At 41.8% G+C, this 22,096-nt stretch overlaps 1 protein-coding gene across 5 annotated transcripts in view; it reads right to left on the bottom strand.

The window, feature by feature from the left end:
* LOC126272339 (inactive dipeptidyl peptidase 10) overlaps positions 1-22,096 on the bottom strand; it is a 1,336,959-nt gene that overhangs the window by 313,614 nt on the left and 1,001,249 nt on the right. For all 5 annotated transcript variants that reach the window (XM_049975128.1, XM_049975129.1, XM_049975132.1 and 2 more), the window contains exon 6: positions 17,516-17,590. In XM_049975128.1, the coding sequence (XP_049831085.1) occupies positions 17,516-17,590 (75 nt within the window). The remainder of the gene's footprint in view (positions 1-17,515; positions 17,591-22,096) is intronic.

Genomic DNA, 22,096 nt, shown 5'->3' with positions numbered 1-22,096 from the left:
GGTATTATTCAATCTGTACAATGAAGAAGCAGTAGAGAAAACCAAGAAGAAGTTTGGAAAGGGAATTACAGTTCAGGGAGAAGAAATAGAAACTTCGAGGTTTTCCGAGTCTGTCAGAGACAGCACAGGGCTTGGAAAATCGATTGAATGGAATGCTTAGAGTCTGGAAAAGAGATTATAAGGTGAATATCAACAAAAATAAAAGAGCGGCAATGAAATGTAGTCGAATTAAAAGGGGCAACGCTGATGGAATTCGATAAGTAAATGAGACACTGCAAGTGGTGGATGAGTTTTGCGATGTCGGCAGCAGAGTAACTGATGGTGGTATAGGTAGAGAAGCTTTAAACTGGAGATTGGCTGTAGTAAGTAGGCTAAAGTATATTTGGTAAAGAGGAATTTGTTAACATGTAATATAAAGTCTATAAGTCTAGTCTCTTATCGAAGAGAAAAGTTGACGATAAGCAGTTCACATGCTTTGAAAATGTGGTGCTATAGAAAATTTCTGGAAAGTAGATGGGTAGATAGAGCAACAAATGAATTGGTATTGAATTGAATTAGGAAAAAAAACTAAATATGTGGCACAACTTGACGAAAAGAAGGGATCTACACTCCTGGAAATTGAAGTAAGAACACCGTGAATTCATTGTCCCAGGAAGGGGAAACGTTAGTGACACATTCCTGGGGTCAGATACATCACATGATCACACTGACAGAACCACAGCCACATAGACACAGGCAACAGAGCATGCACAATGTCGGCACTAGTACAGTGTATATCCACCTTTCGCAGCAATGCAGGCTGCTATTCTCCCATGGAGACGATCGTAGAGATGCTCGATGTAGTCCTGTAGAACGGCTTGCCATGCCATTTCCACCTGGCGCCTCAGTTGGACCAGCGTTCGTGCTGGACGTGCAGACCGCGTGAGACGACGCTTCATCCAGTCCCAAACATGCTCAATGGGGGACAGATCCGGAGATCTTGCTGGCCAGGGTAGTTGACTTAAACCTTCTAGAGCACGTTGGGTGGCACGGGATACATGCGGACGTGCATTGTCCTGTTGGAACAGCAAGTTCCCTTGCAGGTCTAGGAATGGTAAAACGATGGATTCGATGACGGTTTGGATGTACCGTGCACTATTCAGTGTCCCCTCGACGATCACCAGAGGTGTACGGCCAGTGTAGGAGATGGCTCCCCACACCATGATGCCGGGTGTTGGCCCTGTGTGCCTCGGTCGTATGCAGTCCTGATTGTGGCGCTCACCTGCACGGCGCCAAACACGCATACGACCATCATTGGCACCAAGGCAGAAGCGACTCTCATCGCTGAAGACGACACGTCTCCATTCGTCCCTCCATTCACGCCTGTCGCGACAGCACTGGAGGCGGGCTGCACGATGTTTGGGCGTGAGCGGAAGACGGCCTAACGGTGTGCGGGACCGTAGTCCAGCTTCATGGAGACGGTTGCGAATGGTCCTCGCCGATACCCCAGGAGCAACAGTGTCCCTAATTTGCTGGGAAGTGGCGGTGTGGTCCCCTACGGCACTGCGTAGGATCCTACGGTCTTGGCGTGCATCCGTGCGTCGCTGCGGTCCGGTCCCAGGTCGACGGGCACGTGCACCTTCCGTCGATAACATCGATGTACTGTGGAGACCTCACGCCCCACGTGTTGAGCAATTCGGCGGTACGTCCACCCGGCCTCCCGCATGCCCACTATACGCCCTCGCTCAAAGTCCGTCAACTGCACATACGGTTCACGTCCACGCTGTCGCGGCATGCTACCAGTGTTAAAGACTGCGATGGAGCTCGGTATGCCACGGCAAACTGGCTGACACTGACGGCGGCGGTGCACAAATGCTGCGCAGCTAGCGCCATTCGACGGCCTACACCGCGGTTCCTGGAGTGTCCGCTGTGCCGTGCGTGTGATCATTGCTTGTACAGCCCTCTCGCAGTGTCCGGAGCAAGTATTGTGGGTCTGACACACAGGTGTCAATGTGTTCTTTTTTCCATTTCCAGGAGTGTATGTGGCATAAAAATTGTAGAGACTTGAATATATTAAACAGCTTCACATGCATGTCGGATGCGGTAGTTACGTACACATGAAGACCCTTACACAGGTTAGATCAGCGTGGAAAGCTGCAACAAAGCAGTCTTCTGAATGAAGACCATAACAACGACAACGACAACAACAACAACAACAACAACAACAACAATGGAATGACAAACAGTAAACAAATAGTACCTCCTAAACGGATACATCTGTCTCAATGACGCAAGAGTCAATTGTCTTTAATGAACTTAGAGAGAACATACTTATGTGGCAAACGCAAAATGGCATAATACGTGTCGGAACCGGGTACTTCATGACATCAACAGAGCTTCGTCTGGGAGAACGTTATGACTTTCACACATGGCACAGTATTGTTTGTAATCAGATTTATTCTGGCAATAAACAGAATTATTCCCCGTGGAGCAGCAAGCAACCAAAAGAGGGCCTAAATTGCAAATAATGAACTCATGTACTGCGGAAAGCAGATATCAATATCAGCTACAGGAATAAAGAAATAGAGATTACAATTCGTTTGGCATTAGTTGTACCTGTGTCATCTACATCTTTACTCCGCAATTCACGCCACGGCTTGTGGCAAAGCTTACTATTGTTGCCACTATCATTTTTCCATTGCCTGCCCATTCGCGAACGGTGCGTGGCAAGAACGACTGCCGATATACCTCCGTATCTGCTCAAATTTTTTAGCTTTTTTGTCTTGCGCATTCCGCGAAACTTATGTAGGAAGATGTAACATGTTGACTGACACTACTTCAAACGTGTGCTCTCGAAATTAAAACGTTAGCGCTCTCCGACTTACACAGAGACTCTTTTATAGCATCTGCGACTGGAGTTTGTTTAACCTGAGCTCCTCTGTTTTCGTTGCTCTGTACCTCATGGACGAACCGAGCGGGCTGAATTTCACAAGATCCCTGTTTACGGAATCCATGTCAGTTTTTATGCTAGAGGTTTCCCTGCTCTAAAATCGTCATAATGCGTGAGGGTAAGAAGTGCTTCGTAATTCTTGGACAGATTGATGCCAGACATATAGGCCAAAGCAATGTGCATCTGCCCGATGACCCTTTTGGAAAACAAAAGTGACCTCAGATGTTTGTCCAGTAACTTGACACCCTTCGTTCCCCCAGCGATTTACGACAGACTACTGCTACTAGGTGAGGAATTCCCTTCGCGTAAGTTCTATAGAATCTCGTAGTATACCACACGTTACAGACTCCTTTAAAATACTGAGGGATTTTAGTTGAATTTCTCTTCCTCAGTTAGTTATTCCAATTTCTGCCATTTCTTCGTTTGTAAAGTTATTTAAACGTGTGCAACCTACGTAAGAAACATCAAACAGATTGTAAAATCAGGTAGGTTTGGTAACAGGGAGTTGAAATCGGTTTCCTACTCCTTCCGGGCAGTTACTACCACAATGTCACCTGAACAGCAACGCGATATTTGTAGACTATTTCTCTGGGAACTGGGTCAATTTCATAATTGTCAGAGATTCACCGTCAGCATCTTCGGTGCATGGTTCCATCAAAATAATGATAAGAACAACGTGATTCCTGTAGTACACACTTGAATTAAATTCGAACAGACGCCTCGTATTTGGAATAACGGTGTAGCTGATGGCTATCGAAAACTTTCCGTCCTGTAAACGAAAATCAAACAACCACATAGTAAAGGATTATCAAATAGCTAATTTACTGTAGCTCTGCTGTAATCGCACTCTGCGTAAACACATGTGATTACTTTTCTTTATTCAAAAGCTCTGTAACAGTCACTAAAGCTAACGATCGTGTCACGCCTATTTTGTACAAGATAAAATTGTTGCTATTCTGTAGATTATGTTGATTACTATTTAGCAGGCGATAGCACGCTAGCACGCTGCCACGAGTGCTTTTTTTTTCATTCCTCCATTTCCTACCCATGTGGCCGGAGTGCGATAGAGCTGTTACAGGCATCATGTTCCCTTCATTCTATGCTCAGCAAGATAAGGCTGGGGCGTAATGACGTGACAACCGATTCGTCAGTCGACTGTTTTTCGTTTAGTCGGTTTTTTCAGTTGAATGAATCAACCGAATGAAATTAGCCTCTGCGGTCATGTCAGCTGTATGAATGTTTTCACTGAGTCACTGGGTCTGAGTGGTTTCATTCGATGCGAGACAACCCACTGACAAAAGGCCCTGTCCTTTCCCGCCATTGTATGAGTGGTTTCACTCAGTCTCCGGGTTTGAGTGGTTTTACTTACGTACTTCTTCAGCTTTTTCGGGTTTACGTAAACCATGATTAGGACTGACAGTTTTTTACAGACAGATGAAATATATTATTTCAAGGATATGTGAATAAAACTTAATTTATAAAAATAAGGTACTTTCAAAATGTATTATTTACTTAAATACGAATTTTCGTACTCCTGGTATTAAATATAAATTTTTGGTTGGTTTTAAAAGGTTAATATCTTACTTAACTGTAAATTTATGTATATAATAATGAACAATAACTTTTAAATGTTTTCATTAGGTCGGTTTCTTGTCTGCTTGCTCGGTACAAATTTTGCAATTGATTTTAAACTATGTTCCCGATAATCTAGACACTTGAAACTTTGAACCTAGCTCAGAAGACGATGATAATGCAGTATTAAATCGACTCTTTTCTGATGTGTGGCGGAGAGTACTTGGTGTACTATTGCCCTTTCCCTCTTTCTCTGTTCCAGTTAAGTACGATTGTTGCTAATCTTCCGTGTGAACTCGATTCCCTCTAATTTTTTACATTCGCAGTCGTTTTGCAAATAAATAAATAAATAAATAAATAAATAAAAATAAAATAAATAAATAAAAACAAAAGGTTCAAATGGCTCTGAGCACTATGGGACTTAACTGCTGTGGTCATCAGTGTCTCTAGAACTTAGAACTACTTAAACCTAACTAATCTAAGGACATCACACACATACATGCTCGAGGCAGGATCCAAACCTGCGACAGTAGCGGTCACGCGGTTCCAGACTGTAGCGCCTAAAACCGCACGGCCACACCGGCCGGCTGTCTTTTGCAGGATACGCGTAGGAGAAAGCAATATATTTGTCGACTCAGTTGAAGAGAAACTGAACTAAACCTGAAAGTTATCTCATGTCTCTGCTGTAATCTCATTGAATGTTTAAAACCAGTAAAAAATTCACATACACAAGACTAAAAAGGAAAAAATAACTGTTTAAATAAAAAACTTGTTAATATAATATACTTTTTAAATGAACTATAAAGTATTAAACAATCTCTCATAGTTCCATACAGATTCCTAACTCCATATGGATAGTCCTGAAAATTTGTGCTTGTGAATTTTGAATAGCCATTACGTTACTTGTAAAACTCAAAACGGGAGGCGCATGCAGTAGATAATACTAAGGAGTGTAGAGAGTAATTCTCATAGAGGAAAATCACAGAACAGTCCATATCATTTGTGGTACAAGAAAATTATCAACCACTTCTTGCAGTTACCTGTTGTATGCGTCAAACATTTTCTTTTTAAATTTTAAATATACTGTCATACCTACAATAAATTCAAACGCACAAATTTTCAGAATGATCTGTATGGCGTTAGGAATCTGCATAGGGCTATAAAAAATTAGTTAATGCATTTTAGTTCATTTTACAAACGTGTCTTATTCGACAGCTTTTACTTTAATAATTATTTTTAATTTAAATTTATTGAAGCTCTATCTCTTTCTTCCCTAATGTTAGCACGCAACATCAATAATTCTTTTTCGGTAAATGCAGAGGTGACGTGAACGTAAACCACATTCGATAAATTTTTTTCATTGGTAACTTGATCAATTGCATTTTAAGCATATACTACTTGTGGAAATTATTTTTTCGCTAAAAATATTTGTGAACATTCGTTGGTTTTCTTTGTATTTCTTTGTGTAATATCGTTTCATAATATGAATCTTCCTTGCCAATATTGTGTATCGCAATTAATTTATTTTGTGGACTACGACTTACTCAGACAGATTCTATTCATACATATAACTCTGATTTATACATACATTTATGTGATAGTTAAGACTTTTTTATTTTCATCATTCTTTTGATACATCAGAATCACTTGTACTATTATTTGTTTCCATTTAAGTGATACAAACGAACAAACTACGTTTATAAATTTCAAACTTTGCGGTTTCTTACGAGAATCGTATCGCAATAATCTTGACGTACAAGCCAGTGTTGCCTCTAAAGGTACCCTTTTATTTGTTGACATGTATCTGCGTAATGGTGGTAATATGTAGATATTTTTTTCGTTTTGGAAGCGTTTCTGTATCATGTAAAAGCGGCTGAAATGGTTAACGTGCACAGCATCTTCTGGACGGGTGTGGAGAAACCGCGATAAAACCACACTCAGCCTGACAGCAAAAGCAATTCGAAGCGATGGGGAACGAAACCGACTCGGCTCTTGTCTTCCGTAGTCTGGTACACAGCGTGCAGACACACTTTAAAAATAATACCTTAAAACTGCTCAGCCTAATTACATTATAACATCTTGTACCCACGATGAAGATGTGCACTGCTTTAGTTCAAGTATTGAAAGCACTGCAGACTGATTTCACTCATAAGATTGTATGGATAGCTCCGTTAGCTACAGCGCTGAACAGTGATACATTGTTCAACCAACAGAAAAACTACTTACTATTTTCGGTTCAAAAGAAAGAATGAATAATTCTGTCAATATTCAAAGCTACAACGGTGTCGAATGTTTTCATTAGGTTGCTGTTACAGACTACTTTCGCTTGAAATAAATAAATGAGTAACAATCCAACTCACACAGAAAACTACAACCTACTGACTCGGCTGTTTTTATTCGGTTGCTCCCACGAACTGGTTTCATTCAGACTAATGAATTAGTAGCTCCATCTAATGACCGACTGTTTTCATTTAGTTGCTCCCACAGATTGAATACATTCGAAAGAACGAATTTGTAGTCTGACCTGCTGAACGATTGTTTTGGTTTGGTTGCTCCCACAAACTAGTTTCACCCAAAAGAATGAATAAGTAATCCAATCGAGTAAATCGACTGTTTTAATTCGGTTGCTCCCACAAATAATCACAGAAAAAAATGAATGAATAATTCAACTGCTACATAAAACTACAACTCAATGAGGCGATTGTTTTCCAAGAACCGAAGGAATCGATTGTTTTTATTCCGTTGATCCAATCACTAGTGGGGCGGTGGTATTTCCAATAGTGATATCTGATAAGGTGAGAAGGAACACAATTCTCAGCACCTGCTTCATAACAAAAGAAAAAATTTTGGTCGGCAGTGAAGGATAGGAGGTACATTTAATTTGTAGCTGGGACTACACTATCCCAGTCAAACATATGAAGTGATGTGTGTTTGTTTGTGTGTGTGTGTGTTTATGATGGTTTCTTTGATTGTGTGTGTGTGTGGGGGGGGGGGGGGGAGGAGGGGTGGATGTGGACTTTTTACTCAGATTAATATTGTCTGGGGAAATGTTTGGGTGCATAGAGGTGGGGGGGGGGGGGGGGGGCGGGGGTTAAGGAAGGTCTTAACTCTTCATTTAGTGACTTGATAGAATATGGGAAATCAAACAAAATGTTTTGTTAATGTCTTAGATTGAATGTATGAAGAGAAAATTTGGTCAGAGATAGAACTGAAAAATGTCCTTTGCAGACAGATGGCAGACAGAACAGCAACTAATAATGGAGAGATAAAAATATAGGCAAGGAGTGCGGGAAGGTACTAAGTTCCATGGACGGTTTTCTTCGACGAATTTCCTTTAGCCGCACACTTTCCGCTGTCTTTTGAAGCCTCTAATTCACCGTTTCCAGTACCTTCCGAAGTGTAAATAAACGAACTGGATGAATCATGGCGGATGTGAAGAGGGGGCAAAATAATGTAATATGATTTTTTTTGTTTGTGGCCAATTTCTCTTTTAAGAGGTAAAACACACCTACAAATGTAATTTGGCAAACTAGGTTTACAGACAATTACTTCGAAACCATACTACTACTACGCATCAGGCCCAGCGGACCGCACGCATCTACAAGTTTCCTCCTTCACTGTATTCTCTCCATTCCTGCTATCCGCCATTCGTCCACATCTATTGACATTTGTTTTAAATCTTCATGGAGGCCATCCCTCCAACGCTTCTTGGGTCTCCCTGGCGGTCTCTTTCCTGTAGGTGTGAAATCCAGGAGCTTCCGAGGCCATCTGTGATCCTCCATCCGGGCCACATGGCTGGCCCACTGCATTCGTTTGGTTTTGACAGTTCCTGCTATGTTGGGCTGCTGGTATAGTTCCTCAAGCTCTTGGTTGTATCTGATCCTCCATTCCCCTGTATCTGCATCCAGAACCGGACCGAAGATCTTCGGAAGCACTTTTCTCTCAAAAACAAGGAGCTTATGGAAGTCCTGTTTCCGGATACTCCATGTCTCACAGCCATATAGAACAACAGGCTGGATCAGGGTTTTGTACAGTCGAATCTTGAACTATCTGGAGAGAGATTTGGACCGAAGCAGTTGTGCTAGGCTGTGGTAAGATCGGTTTCCTGCTTGTATTCTGGCATTGATCTCTGCTTCACATGACGAGTTTTCAGTGAAAAGTGCCCCTAGGTATTTAAATTCTTGCACTCTCTTGTAGGAATGGTCCCCAACCTGCAGTGATTGTAGATGATCAGCAGTCTGACAATGACCATGCGTCATAACGAGGTACTCTGTCTTAGCTTCGTTTATGTTTAGCCCAAATTTGCTGGCAGTCTCCTTTAATGCTTTGGTAATTTGCTGCAACTCCTCTTCCGACCTAGAGAGTAAACAGATGTCGTCTGCATAGGCTAAGTATGCCAGTCTCTTTCCTTCGATTTCAATCCCTTCGTTCTGTTGGAAGGTCTCGCGTACGATCTTCTCGAGGGCAAAGTGAACAGGATAGGGGACAACCCATATCCTTGCCTGAGTCCTGTCACAATTTCAAACTCCTCAGTTACGCGATTTCCCATCTTCACCTTTGCACGTGTTTCGTTCAGACAGATCTTTATCAGATTGATGAATTTCTCTGCTATGCCAAACTCCCTTTAACAGTTGAACAGGCTCTTGCGCTGTATGCAATCATAGGCCTTCTTAAAATCACGAATAAAATATACAAATCTTTACCATATTCACCCAGTTTCTCAGTGAGCGGGCCGGAGACAGAAGATGTGATCTACTGTTGACCGTCCTGGCCAGAAACCTCCGTGGTACTCCCCAATCACCGATTCTGCCACTGGCTGAATTCTATGTATGAGGCAATTGGACAGGATCTTATAGCAGATGTTAATCAGGGCGATTCCTCGATAGTTGTCACATTTCAGTTTGTCGCCCTTCTTACGTATTGGACAGATCAGAGCTGTTTTCCATTCTCCTGGTAGTTCTTCTTTGGTCCATATCAGTCGGTGTATTTTTTTCTGCAAGTTTCTCTCCTCCTTCCAGGATCATTTCAGCCTGTATTCCAACTTCACCTGGACTCTTATTCTGTTTAAGGTTTCTGATTCTGGTTTTTATCTCATCCAGGGTAGGTGGGAGATAGTCTGCATCGGCTGTAATTGGGTACTGGAAATCAAACTGCACTTCGGGTTCATCACAATTTAGCAGCTGTCGAAAGTACTCTTTCCATCTCTCAGCTATGTCCCTATCGTTCGTCAGGATCTTATCACTGGAATCTTTGACAAATTTCTGAATGGCCTGGTGACCTTTGCAGAGGTAATTCACTCTCAGAAACATTTCCCTCGTCTTTTGTCCTCTGAAGTCTGTTTCTGCTTCAGTGATGATATTCCTTATGTATTTCCTCTTTGCTCTTCTCAGAATTGCTTGTGTAGTCTTTCGGACCTCCTCAACTGTACTTTGGCCTGTGCCAGATTTGTCCCCTTCAGCCATTTGTTCCTGGCTTCCTTTCCCCTTTCCAGGGCATCTGCACATTCCTTTCCAAACCAGATCTTCTTGCCCACCGGGTTTTCCCATGAGTGTTTCCTTTGCTGTATCCCTAACTGAGCTCTGGATGTTTCCCCACATTAGTTCGAGGTCCTGATTAGCGTCCACTTCACTGAGTGCTTCAAAGCGGATACTAAGTTGCAACTAGTATCTGGTCTTCGTTGCCTCATCTTTCAGTTTCTCCACATGGTACCTTTCCACTCTTTTTAACTTAGGCCCCGTTCTTCCTTCACACTGTATGTTTAAATGGCCTCTGACCAGGCAATGATCACTCCCACCTTCGGCACCCCGCGCTGTCTTAACGTCTAACACCCATCTCTTGGCTCTGAGATCAACGGCAACATGGTCTATTTGATTTACAGTTCTCCCATCTGGTGATATCCAGTTCCTTTATGTATGTTTTTCTGCTGGAAGTTTGTGCTGGAGATGATCAACCCTAATGATGTAGTGAAGCTAATGAACCTAACTCGATTCTCATTGCTTAGGTTGTGTAAACTGTGCCTACCTGTTGTGTCTTGGAATATTTGTTCTTTCCCAACCTTGGCATTCATATCACCAAGGAGGTTCCTCAGGTGTCCATTTGGTATAGCGTCCATCACTGCCTCTAGCTGTGCACAGAACTCGTCTTTCACTTCACATTCGCTCTCCTCCGTGGGAGCATGGCAGTTCACAAAAGTCACCTAAATATGCTTTACTTCCAGTCTTAGAACAGGTATTCTTGGGTTGACTGAAACGAATTCTGAAACATTAGTGGCCCACGTCTTACTGACGCAGAAACCAGTGCCTAGCGGATGACCTCGTTCACAGGCTCCTTACAGAATTGTACAGTTTTCAACATCAGTGCTGCGAGCATCGCCCCACCGGATTTCTTGCAGTGCAACTAGGTCTAGTTCGCACCTCTGGATTTCTTTGACCACACTGACTGCAGCCCCTGTCTTGTACAGACTCCTTACATTCCACGATCCAAATCGTATACCGTTTCTTTACCATTGACGTCGTCTATTTTTGTCAGTAATGTTCCTTCGAAACGATCATACATAAAAATGTTTTTCATATGAAAGTTTGTAGGTAAATAACATTCCACGATCCAAATCGTATACCGTTTTTTTACCATTGACGTCGTCTATTTTTGTCAGTAATGTTCCTTCGAAACGATCATACATAAAAATGTTTTTCATATGAAAGTATGTAGGTAAATAACATTCTTGAAAACAGTATAATCAATTTTAACAATAATTTGAAATTTTTCGAAATAGCATACCACCATTCATTAATTTTGAAAAACGAATGCCTTTGTTGCAACATAAATTAAAGAAGCATTCAAGCAACATACACCCACATGCCTTAAAGCTGGTTCCTGAAATACCATTTTTGAAAAGTAAGCAGTACAGTTTTCTGTTGGAGTATTTTCAACATAACCAATTAAATGTGCCGGCCGGTTCGCCCGAGCGGTTCTAGTCGCTTCAGTCCGGAACCGCGCTGCTGCTACGGTCATAGGTTTTAACCCTTCGTCGGGCATGGATGTGTGTGATGTCCTTAGGTTAGTTAGGTTTAAGTAGTTCTAAATCTAGGGGACTGATGACCTTAGATGTTAAATCCCATAGTGCTTAGAGCCATTTGAGTCACTTTTGAACCCAATTAAAATGTATTTGCATTAGTTATTATTCTAATTATTTGTTTTACTTATATTTGTTTTATGTTTTAAATTGGTATTTTAGGTTTTACATTCATGGTTTTATGCTTATTAGTTTATCATTTCACGTACGTCTATTTCGTTAGTTGAAAACAAAACGTTACTCATTATTATGATACTAAATCGTTGCAGTAATTACAATCCGCAAAGAAATACTTAAAACATAGCGTTTTTCACACCATGCACATTAAATGAATTAATTTTTTTTCACATAACACACACGACGGTGAACGATATAAAAGAAAATTCAACTGAATTTAAAACTGTCGCGGGTGATGCAGCTTGATTACGTAGTTTCTCAAGTGGAGATTGGCAACATAACCAATCAACGGAACTAGATCTGATAATCTTCTCAGAAAGTTCTTCCAACATCGAGAGTCCCAACATATCCCAAGGTTGTACCTGGGCCCCCGAGACCTTTGAGATCACCACATGAACAAGTCCCTTGTCCTCATGTACGATGTCCTAAACGGTCCTTTCCCACTGATCACCAAAAGACTCCAACATCTTTGAAATATCTTTTGATCTTGACAAACGTTTGTTTACGAGAGCCGCGCGGGATTAGCCTAGCGGTCGCCGTAACTGCAGTCATGGACTGTGCGGCTGGTCCCGGTGGAGGTTCGAGTCCTCCGTCGGGCATGGGTGTGTGTGTTTGTCCTTAGGATAATTTAGGTTAAGTAGTGTGTAATCTTAGGGACTGATGACCTTCGCAGTTATGTCCCATAAGATTTCACACACATTTGAACATTTTGTTTACGAGATTTCGATGCTGTCACAAAAATATTTGTGGTTTAAAAAAAAGATTCTAGACTCCACGTCCAAAAACACCATTAGTTTCTTTTAAAACCGTGGAAAGAGCAGTCACAAAAAAAATCGTTTTAAGTGCCGCACCCGAGGACAAGAAATTTGTTCATCCGGTGATCGCAAAGGGCTAGACTGCATGGGTACAGCCGTGGAGGATATAAGGGTTTCGATGTTGACAGAAATTTGTGAATAGATTTTCATCCAGATCTGTTGAATAATTATGATGTCAAAGTCCACTTGAGAAACAATATAATGAAGCTGCAGGCACTAGCACGTAATCAATTCTCTGCGCCAAGGTTTACGAAAGTACTGAAAAATGACGCAAATCAGGATATTTAGAGGATCACCAATGACAGTTTTGAATCCTGTTGAACTTTGTTTTATGTTGTATTATTCGTCGTGTGTATAATGTGAAAAATTTCTTTCATTTCATGTGCGTGGTGTAACAAACGATATGTTTTAACCATTTCTTTACGCATTATAGTTACTGTAACGATTTTGTATCATAATAATTAATAATTAATTGTATTCAATTAACGAAATTGACGTATGTGAAATGGTAAACTAATAAACCAAGAATTCGAACGTAAAATTTAAAAATAACAATTTCAAACATAAAACTAATATAAGTAAAATAAATAATTTTTATAATAATGAATGCCAAGACATTTTAATTAGGTATGTTGAAAATACACCAACAGCACACTGTATACAGCTTATTTTCCAAAAATGGTATTTCAGAAACCAACTTTACGGCACAGGGTGTATGTTACTTGAAAGCTTGCTGACACAAATCAGGACATTTATAAGATCACCCATGAAATTCGAAATCTTGTTCAATATTGTTTTACATTGCGTTCTACGTCGCGTGTATTATGCGAAGAAATTTCGTTCGTTTTGTATGCATGGTGTAAACAAGAGTTATTGTTTAAGAATTACCTTACAGATTATCATTATTGCAAGATTTCATATGCTAATAATGAGTAACTTATTGTTTTGAATTAACAAAACCACGTACGCGAAACGGCCAACTAAAAAACAAACAAACGAAAGAAGTATGAATGTAAAACGTAAGATTACAATAAAGTAAAAGATTGTATGGCATTTTTTTCACAGGAGACCTCATCCATGGTATTCAGCCACCTGGTGCAAGTCTTGCGGGTCGATGATGATGAAATTAAGATGAGGACAACACAACAGCCAGTCCCCTAGCGGGGTAAATCTATAACCTAGCAGGGCATAGAACCCGGGACCCCTACATGGCTGTCAGCCGCACTGGCCACTCATCCACAATGAATAATCAGTGCTTCGATATTTTACTCGTACGTGTTCAAAATACTCCGACAGCACACTGGGTACAGGTAATTTTCCAAAATGGTATTTAAGAAGCCAGCTACATTACACATGGATGAATGAAAGCTTGTTTAATTTATGTTGTAACAAAAGATTTTATTTTTAAAAATTGAGGAATGGTGGTGGGATATTTTGCAAAATCTCAAATCATCACAAAAGTTTATTATGTATTTTCCACAACGTTAACTACATGTCAACTTTTGTAGGAAAACCATTTTTCATGTGTCATCATTTCGAAAACATTTCCTCTAAACATAATTTGCCAAACTACCATTCGGGGTGTAACTTACCCTTAAAAGTCAAATCGTGCACAAAGAGAAATTACGTATTATATGATTTTATCCCCTCCACACACCGACCAAGTTTAATCAAAATCGTTTACACTTTGGATGTTCCATTTTGAATGAAATGTATTGTCGAAGCGTGCATGAGATCGCTCCGTTATCACGTGTGTCGAGCGCCGGTGGCCGTCGTCCGTTAGCCGGCGAGTTCGGGACATCGGCGCTCTTAAGGACCGCACCGAGCTCCATAGGCAACGATATTACCATCCTTCCAGCTGTTTTGCTTTTACAGCCTGCGCCTCATTTCATTTTGAATGCACGCCAACGGCCTTGCCGCAGTGGTAACACGGGTTGACGTCAGATCACCGAAGTTAAGCGCCGTTGGGGCTGAGCTGGCACTTGGATGGGTGGTCGTCCGGGCCTGCAGACCACTGTTGGCAAGCAGGGTGCACTCAGCCCTTATGAGGCCAACAGAGGAGCTACTTGACTGAGAAGTAGCGGCTCCGGTCACTGAATATGTCAACGGGTGGGATGGCGGTGTGCTGACCACATGCCTCTCCCTATCCACATCTGCTGATTCTTGTCGGGTGAGGATGACACGGCGGTCAGATGATACCGTAGGGCCTTACGAGGCCTGTTCGGACGGAGCGTTTATACACCCCAGAAACCATTTACATATTTTCTATGTTCGTTTATATTTGTACAAGTATTACTAAAATTCAGTGATTAATTACTGTGTATCACGGAAACTTCTGCTCCATTATTCCAGTACGAGAATCTGAACAGTTTTTAGACATAAAACGGAACAAAAAAGATACATTATAGCGTATGATTGTGAGGTAAACACAAAACTGTCGAAACAAACACAAAGAGGAAAGAGAGGCGACACGTTAATGTCGCATTTTCCATATGCTCTGGAAACCGAGGGCCGGCGGCGCATGCGACCCAACTAGTGTATGGATCCGCTTCAGACTCACGCCGACATTGGCTGGAGGGCAGCATGTACTTCCGCTGAGCCATCGTACACTCCTGGAAATTGAAATAAGAACACGGTGAATTCATTGTCTCAGGAAGGGGAAACTTTATTGACACATTCCTGGGGTCAGATACATCACATGATCACACTGACAGAACCACAGCCACATAGACACAGGCAACAGAGCATGCACAATGTCGGCACTAGTACAGTGTATATCCACCTTTCGCAGCAATGCAGGCTGCTATTCTCCCATGGAGACGATCGTAGAGATGCTGGATGTAGTCCTGTGGAACGGCTTGCCATGCCATTTCCACCTGGCGCCTCAGTTGGACCAGCGTTCGTGCTGGACGTGCAGACCGCGTGAGACGACGCTTCATCCAGTCCCAAACATGCTCAATGGGGGACAGATCCGGAGATCTTGCTGGCCAGGGTAGTTGACTTACACCTTCTAGAGCACGTTGGGTGGCACGGGATACATGCGGACGTGCATTGTCCTGTTGGAACAACAAGTTCCCTTGCCGGTCTAGGAATGGTAGAACGATGGATTCGATGACGGTTTGGATGTACCGTGCACTATTCAGTGTCCCCTCGACGATCACCAGAGGTGTACGGCCAGTGTAGCAGATCGCTCCCCACACCATGATGCCGGGTGTTGGCCCTGTGCGCCTCGGTCGTATGCAGTCCTGATTTTGGCGCTCACCTGCACGGCGCCAAACACGCATACGACCATCATTGGCACCAAGGCAGAAGCGACTCTCATCGCTGAAGACGACACGTCCCCATTCGTCCCTCCATTGACGCCTGTCGAAACATCACTGGAGGCGAGCTGCACGATGTTGGGGCGTGAGCGGAAGACTGCCTAACGGTGTGCGGGACCGTAGTCCAGCTTCATGGAGACGGTTGCGAATGGTCCTCGCTGATACCCCAGGAGCAACAGTGTCCCTAATTTGCTGGGAAGTGGCGATGCGGTCCCCTACGGCACTGCGTAGGATCCTACGGTCTTGGCGTGCATCCGTGCGTCGCTGCGGTCCGGTCCCAGGTCGACGGGCACGTGCACCTTTCGCCGACCACTGGCGACAACATCAATGTACTGTGGAGACCTCACGCCCCACGTGTTGAGCAATTCGGCGGTACGTCCACCCGGCCTCCCGCATGCCCACTATACGCCCTCGCTCAAAGTCCGTCAACTGCCCATACGGTTCACGTCCACGCTGTCGCGGCATGCTACCAGTGTTAAAGACTGCGATGGAGCTCCGTATGCCACGGCAAACTGGCTGACACTGACGGCGCGGTGCACAAATGCTGCGCAGCTAGCGCCATTCGACGGCCAACACCGCGGTTCCTGGAGTGTCCGCTGTGCCGTGCGTTTGATCATTGCTTGTACAGCCCTCTCGCAGTGTCCGGAGCAAGTATGGTGGGTCTGACACACCGGTGTCAATGTGTTCTTTTTTCCATTTCCAGGAGTGTCTTTCGCGCTGAAGCGCATTCCACGCTGTGGTTTGTGAAACGACTGAGGCGAACAGACAACGTGTTTGTTCTGAATAGACACGAGGAGAGAATACATCTGTTGAAAGGTCAGTCAGAGGATAAGCGGGATCCAGATGCATTACATATAAGGGAGCGTCATATAAGGTAAATAACAGTTGTGGACTCTAGTTGTGCCATTTGAGAACTTATATAATACTGATACGCAAATTAAGAAGAACATTAGTAATTTTTATACTAGCATAATCCTGGAATAACTTACACAATGTTCTAGAAGGAAGTAAGACTGTACAATAAATTCCTGAACAGACTAAGAGGGCAACTTAAATTCCGATATCTGAAATGTTCGTTAAAGCGTACACATTTTAAACAATACATATTACATATCCTAGAGTTATTTAGAGAACAGAAAAAAGATACTAATAAAAAATTTACATAAATTAATTACAAACTCCTACCTCATTCCACAGTGTGCAGTTAAAACATAGTCCATCATACGGTAAAACGTTATACCTAATATGACAACTTCCCATTTTCGTAAGGTCAACTTTCCGTTCACATGTAGACGGATACTCACTTAGTTTTTTCTTACAGACAGGAAAATGGGAAAAAATGCAAAATATTACCACCCGTGCCATCAGAACTTGATACCGACCAAGAAACCGAATAAAATCCGAACCTTTCGTACGAAACTGCTCCCATCACAAACCACTGGAAGAATGTCGGTGCTCACAAGCACAGAACCACGAGTGCACGCTTCAGAAGGTCGGCAGTACCATACAACTACCGAGGAAATTACGCTACACTCCCGAATATTGACTATTAAATCTTTGCAAGCCATTGCCTTAATTATACTCATAGCTCACATACACTAAAGGGAAAAACTGTAGTTCTGTCACTTACCCACTTGACGTTGTGCCTGAAGAGTACGAAACGGAGATCGGTGGAACACTCGTAGCCCTTCACATCCAACTGCCTCTGAAAATCAATTCACAGAGGCAATGGTAAATACAAATTATTTATTTACAAATTAACCAAGTGCAGGCTGGGGCGAATAAAAGTGGCTCGGAAAAATGGATACGATTGTACGTGAATGTGTCCACATAACCACATCCCGCCTTCGGCAACTTGCTGACCAGGACAAAAAGTGCCAACAGATGCATGGTGATCACTTTAAACATCGACTGTAGTCAGGTTGGTAATGGATTTCCTTCCTTCTGCTGTGTTTCTTTGTACTATGTATCTCTGATCATAGAATGAAGGCGTTCACGACCGGCTGACATAGTTGTTGGTAAACCTTTCAGGATGTGAGGTCGTGGTCCAAGAAACTCTTCTGTTCCTGTCGTATGGTCCAGGACGAGTCGGCAAGACTCAGCAGCGGAGGAGCGCCTCTGAGGATGTCCAGCGCAGTCCTGGACGAAACGTCAGGAACAGAAGCGTTTCTTGGACCACAGCCTCACATCCCAAAAGGTTTATCAGCAGCTACCGTCACTCTGTTCTCTGGGCCACTTTTATTTGCTCCACTCTGTATAAAGACACTACTGACTTTTAGGTTGAAAATTTTGAAAATTGCAACAGACAAAAATTGTGGCTCAGTAGTAGTTGTGGTGGTGTTTAGTCCGAAGACTGGTGTGGTGCAGCTTTCCACGCTACTCTGTCCTGTGAAAACCTCTTTATTTCTACATAACTATACACCATTGAACCTGTTTGCTATATTCATTCCTTGCTCTACCCCCGACGCTTTTCTTCCTTGCCAAATTGACGATGTCGTCATATCTCACGATTATTCCGTCAGAACCCTTCTGTTCGTCAAGCTATGGCACAAATTTAATTTTTCCCCAGTTCGATAAAGTACTTACATATAATATAGATATATTTTTACATTTAGTACATAGTTAGTCGGTCTCTCCACCTATTCTTCATCATTCTTCTCTAGCACCACATTTCAAAAGCTTGTAGTCTCTTCTTGTCTGTTTATCGTGTACACTTCACTTCCATACAACGCTACACTCCACCCAAGTACTTTCAGAAAGGACATCACAACAATTCAGTTGATATTAGATGTTGACAAGTTCCTATTTCTCAGAAACACTTTGCCTGCTATAGCCAGTATACATCTTACATCTTCTCTAATTTGGCTGTTATCAGTTATTTTGCGTCCCAAATTCATCTAAATCTTGTGGTGTCTCACTTTCTAATTTAATTTCGTCAGAATCAACTGATTTAATTGGACTACATTCCATTACCCTTGCCTTAATTTTGCTGATGTTACTCCTACAACCTTTTCTCATGACAACACCCAAACCGTTCAACTGCTCTACCAAGACCTTGCTGTAACTGAAGGAATTACAGTGCTGTCAGCAAACTCGAATGCTTTCTCTGTGAACTTCAGTTCCCTTTTAAATTTCATCCTTTATTTCTTTTACATCTTGTTCAGTGTACAGATTGAATAATAGGCTACAGCTGTCGTAGCGGCTCCTTATCAGTTAGAGGGCCCGCACAACAGACAAGCAAGGTGGGCTGCCGACCTCCCTTTAAGAGCTGAGATCAAAACATCGCCAGTGGATGAAAACAACACCAGACATTCCGCATAAACACGGAACTATTTCGTGAAAAGCCATCTTACAGAGATCCACCAATTGGAACTAATATGACTACATGTAGCATTCCGGAGTTACAAGCACGCCAGCAGAGTGTGACCAGCAGTGTGCACCCCCAGGTCGGTCAGCTCCAGCCAATTCCTACGCCGGCTTAAGCATAATTGACAATCGCCGTAGCATTCAGTAGAATGTAGCATCTTTGTAATTGGTAGTATATTACAGTATTTTGGTTGTTACTCGTGTTTTGTTTTCATTGTCTTGTACCCTCATCTGGTCTTGATAGGGGGGATTTCACAAGGCATGGCCTACACCTCAATAGGAAAGGGAAGGGTAAACAGGCAGGGTTGTTAGCAAAATCCATAAAGGGGGACACTAGTACTCATGGATGTTCCTGTTCTTTAGACTAATATCAGTGACCAATGAGAAGTTCAGGCAGGCAGGTGCTAAAGAGGTCCAAAACTCACAAAATTCTCACAATAGGAAAGTAAATAATAATGTTACCACATTTAACCAAAATATTGGTGGATTAAAGAAAAAAGTAGATTCTCACAAAAGTAAAGTAAAAAATAATTTTAGCAGTTTTCATCAAAATATTCCGAGATTGAAGAATAAATTAGATGAGCTCCTGGTTTGTTTAGATGACACTGAATCTGATAATGTAATAGATATACTATGCCTGTCTGAGCATCACATTGTGTCTGATATGGAGAAGGTAAATATAAGTGGTTATAAACTAGCTGCACTTATGAGTAGAGAGAATAAGGTGAAAGGAGTGTCCATATATATCAAAAATTATCACTGTGTAGAACGCTTAGATACAAAAAAAGTTTTGTCTAGAGCAACATATAGAAGCATGTGCCTGTCAACTTAAACTGAAAGAGGGCTCCCTTATAATTGTAAGAGTATATAGGTCCCCTTTAGGGAACTTTCATTTATTCCTGGATAACTTGGATGCTTTGTTGTGCTATCTGTCAGATAGGGGAAAGCAAATTATTATTTGTGAGGACTTCAATGATGATTCACTAAAAGAGTATAATAGGAAGAATGACCTGGATGTCTTGCTCTGTTCTTTCAATTTGACATCTGTCATTAATTATCCTACTCGGATAGTAAATGACGGCAGCACATTGATAGATAACACTCTTATAGACCAAGACAAGTTTAAAAAGACAAATTATTGTCTTGTTCAGAATGGGCTTTCTGATCATGATGCTCAGCTAGTTACAGTATATGACATAGCTCTATTCAGTGATTCAAAACTACCCTACAAAGCTGTGCGTTCAATTAATGACTCAACAATTAGAAATTTCAGAGAAAACCTTCAGCAGTTAGACTGGGATGAGGTGTACAAGGAACTCGATGCTAATATAAAATATAACATATTTCATGATACACTTGTAAGAGAATTTGAAAACTGTTTCCCCAAGAAAGTAGTTAAATCTAATTATAAAAAACCATGCAAAAAAACCTTGGCTTACTGAAGGAATAAAAATATCTTGTAACCACAAAAGGGAACCGTATCTAACAACAAGAAAGAGCAATGGCCCAGAAACAGCCAAATATTATAAAAACTACTGTGCTACATTAAGAAAGGTTATTAAAAAGTCCAGAAGCATATGCATCATGTCTGAGATTAGTACCTCTGATAACAAAATCAAAACAATTTGGAACATTTCCAGAATGAAATGTTCACTCTGCAGTGGAGTGTGCGCTGATATGAAACTTCCTGGCAGATTAAAACTGTGTGCCCGACGGAGACTCGAACTGGGGACCTTTGCCATTCGCGGGCAAGGGAGACAGGGCAACCAAGAGTACAGCATGATGGCATCACCATCGAAGCGAAATGGATAAACAACAAGCCGGAAGTCGAAAACATTTTGAATAATCATTTTTCAAATGTTGTAGAGAAAATAGGATCTAAATGTTCATTAGAAGAAGCAACGCAGTTAATGGAAGAGGCCTTACACTCACCATTTGGTACAACTGAAATTCTACCCACCTCTCCTCTCAAGAACAAAAGCTCACACAGAATTGATAGTATTTCCAACAGGATAATAAAAGCTTGTTCCCAAGAAATCAGTGGGATTTAAACCACTGCATAATAAAGGGGATATGTCTGATGTCAACAACTACCGCCTACTCTCTCTTCTGACTGCCTTATCCAAAATGTTTGAAAAAGTAATGTACTGTAGAGTAGCTTCACACCTTTGTAAAAATAAAGTTTTAACAAAATGTCAGTTTGGTTTCCAGAAGGGTTTTTCAACGCCAAATGCTATATATACTTTCACTAATGAAGTCAATAAAGGCTCTGAGTAACCGGAAATTACTGCTAGTACTGTGGTATGAATGGGACAGTGCTCCAATGGTTTAAATCATACCTAGCTGGAAGAGTGTAGAAAGTTGAAATAAACAGTTCACATAATATGCAAAAAACAGGTGGTTTCTCAAACTGGGGAACAATCGAGAATGGAGTGCAGCAAGGTTCGGTCTTGGGTCCTCTGCTGTTCTTAATATATATTAATGACTTGCCATTCTATATTCACGAAGATGCAAAGCTGGTACTTTTTGCCCATGATACAAGTATAGCTATCACACCCAACAGACAAGAATTAACTGAAGAAATTGTAAACGATATTTTTCAGAAAATCATTAAGTGGTTCTCTGCAAATGGGCTCTCATTAAACATCGAAAAAACACAGTATATACAGCTCCACACAGATCCATATGTAGGTACATTTGTACATACCTAGAAATCCTTTGATCAGAAACCGGTAGCTAAGGTAGAATATTCAAAATTTATAGGTGTATGCATTGATGAGGGGTTGAACTGGAAAAAACACACTGAGAATCTGCTGAAACGTTTGAGTTCAGCTACTTATGCTAT

The sequence above is a fragment of the Schistocerca gregaria genome, chromosome 5, assembly GCF_023897955.1.
Source record: "Schistocerca gregaria isolate iqSchGreg1 chromosome 5, iqSchGreg1.2, whole genome shotgun sequence".
Classification (NCBI taxonomy): Eukaryota; Metazoa; Arthropoda; class Insecta; order Orthoptera; family Acrididae; genus Schistocerca; species Schistocerca gregaria.
Note: the sequence above shows the minus strand (reverse complement) of the source record. Positions and strands in the feature narration are given on the sequence as shown.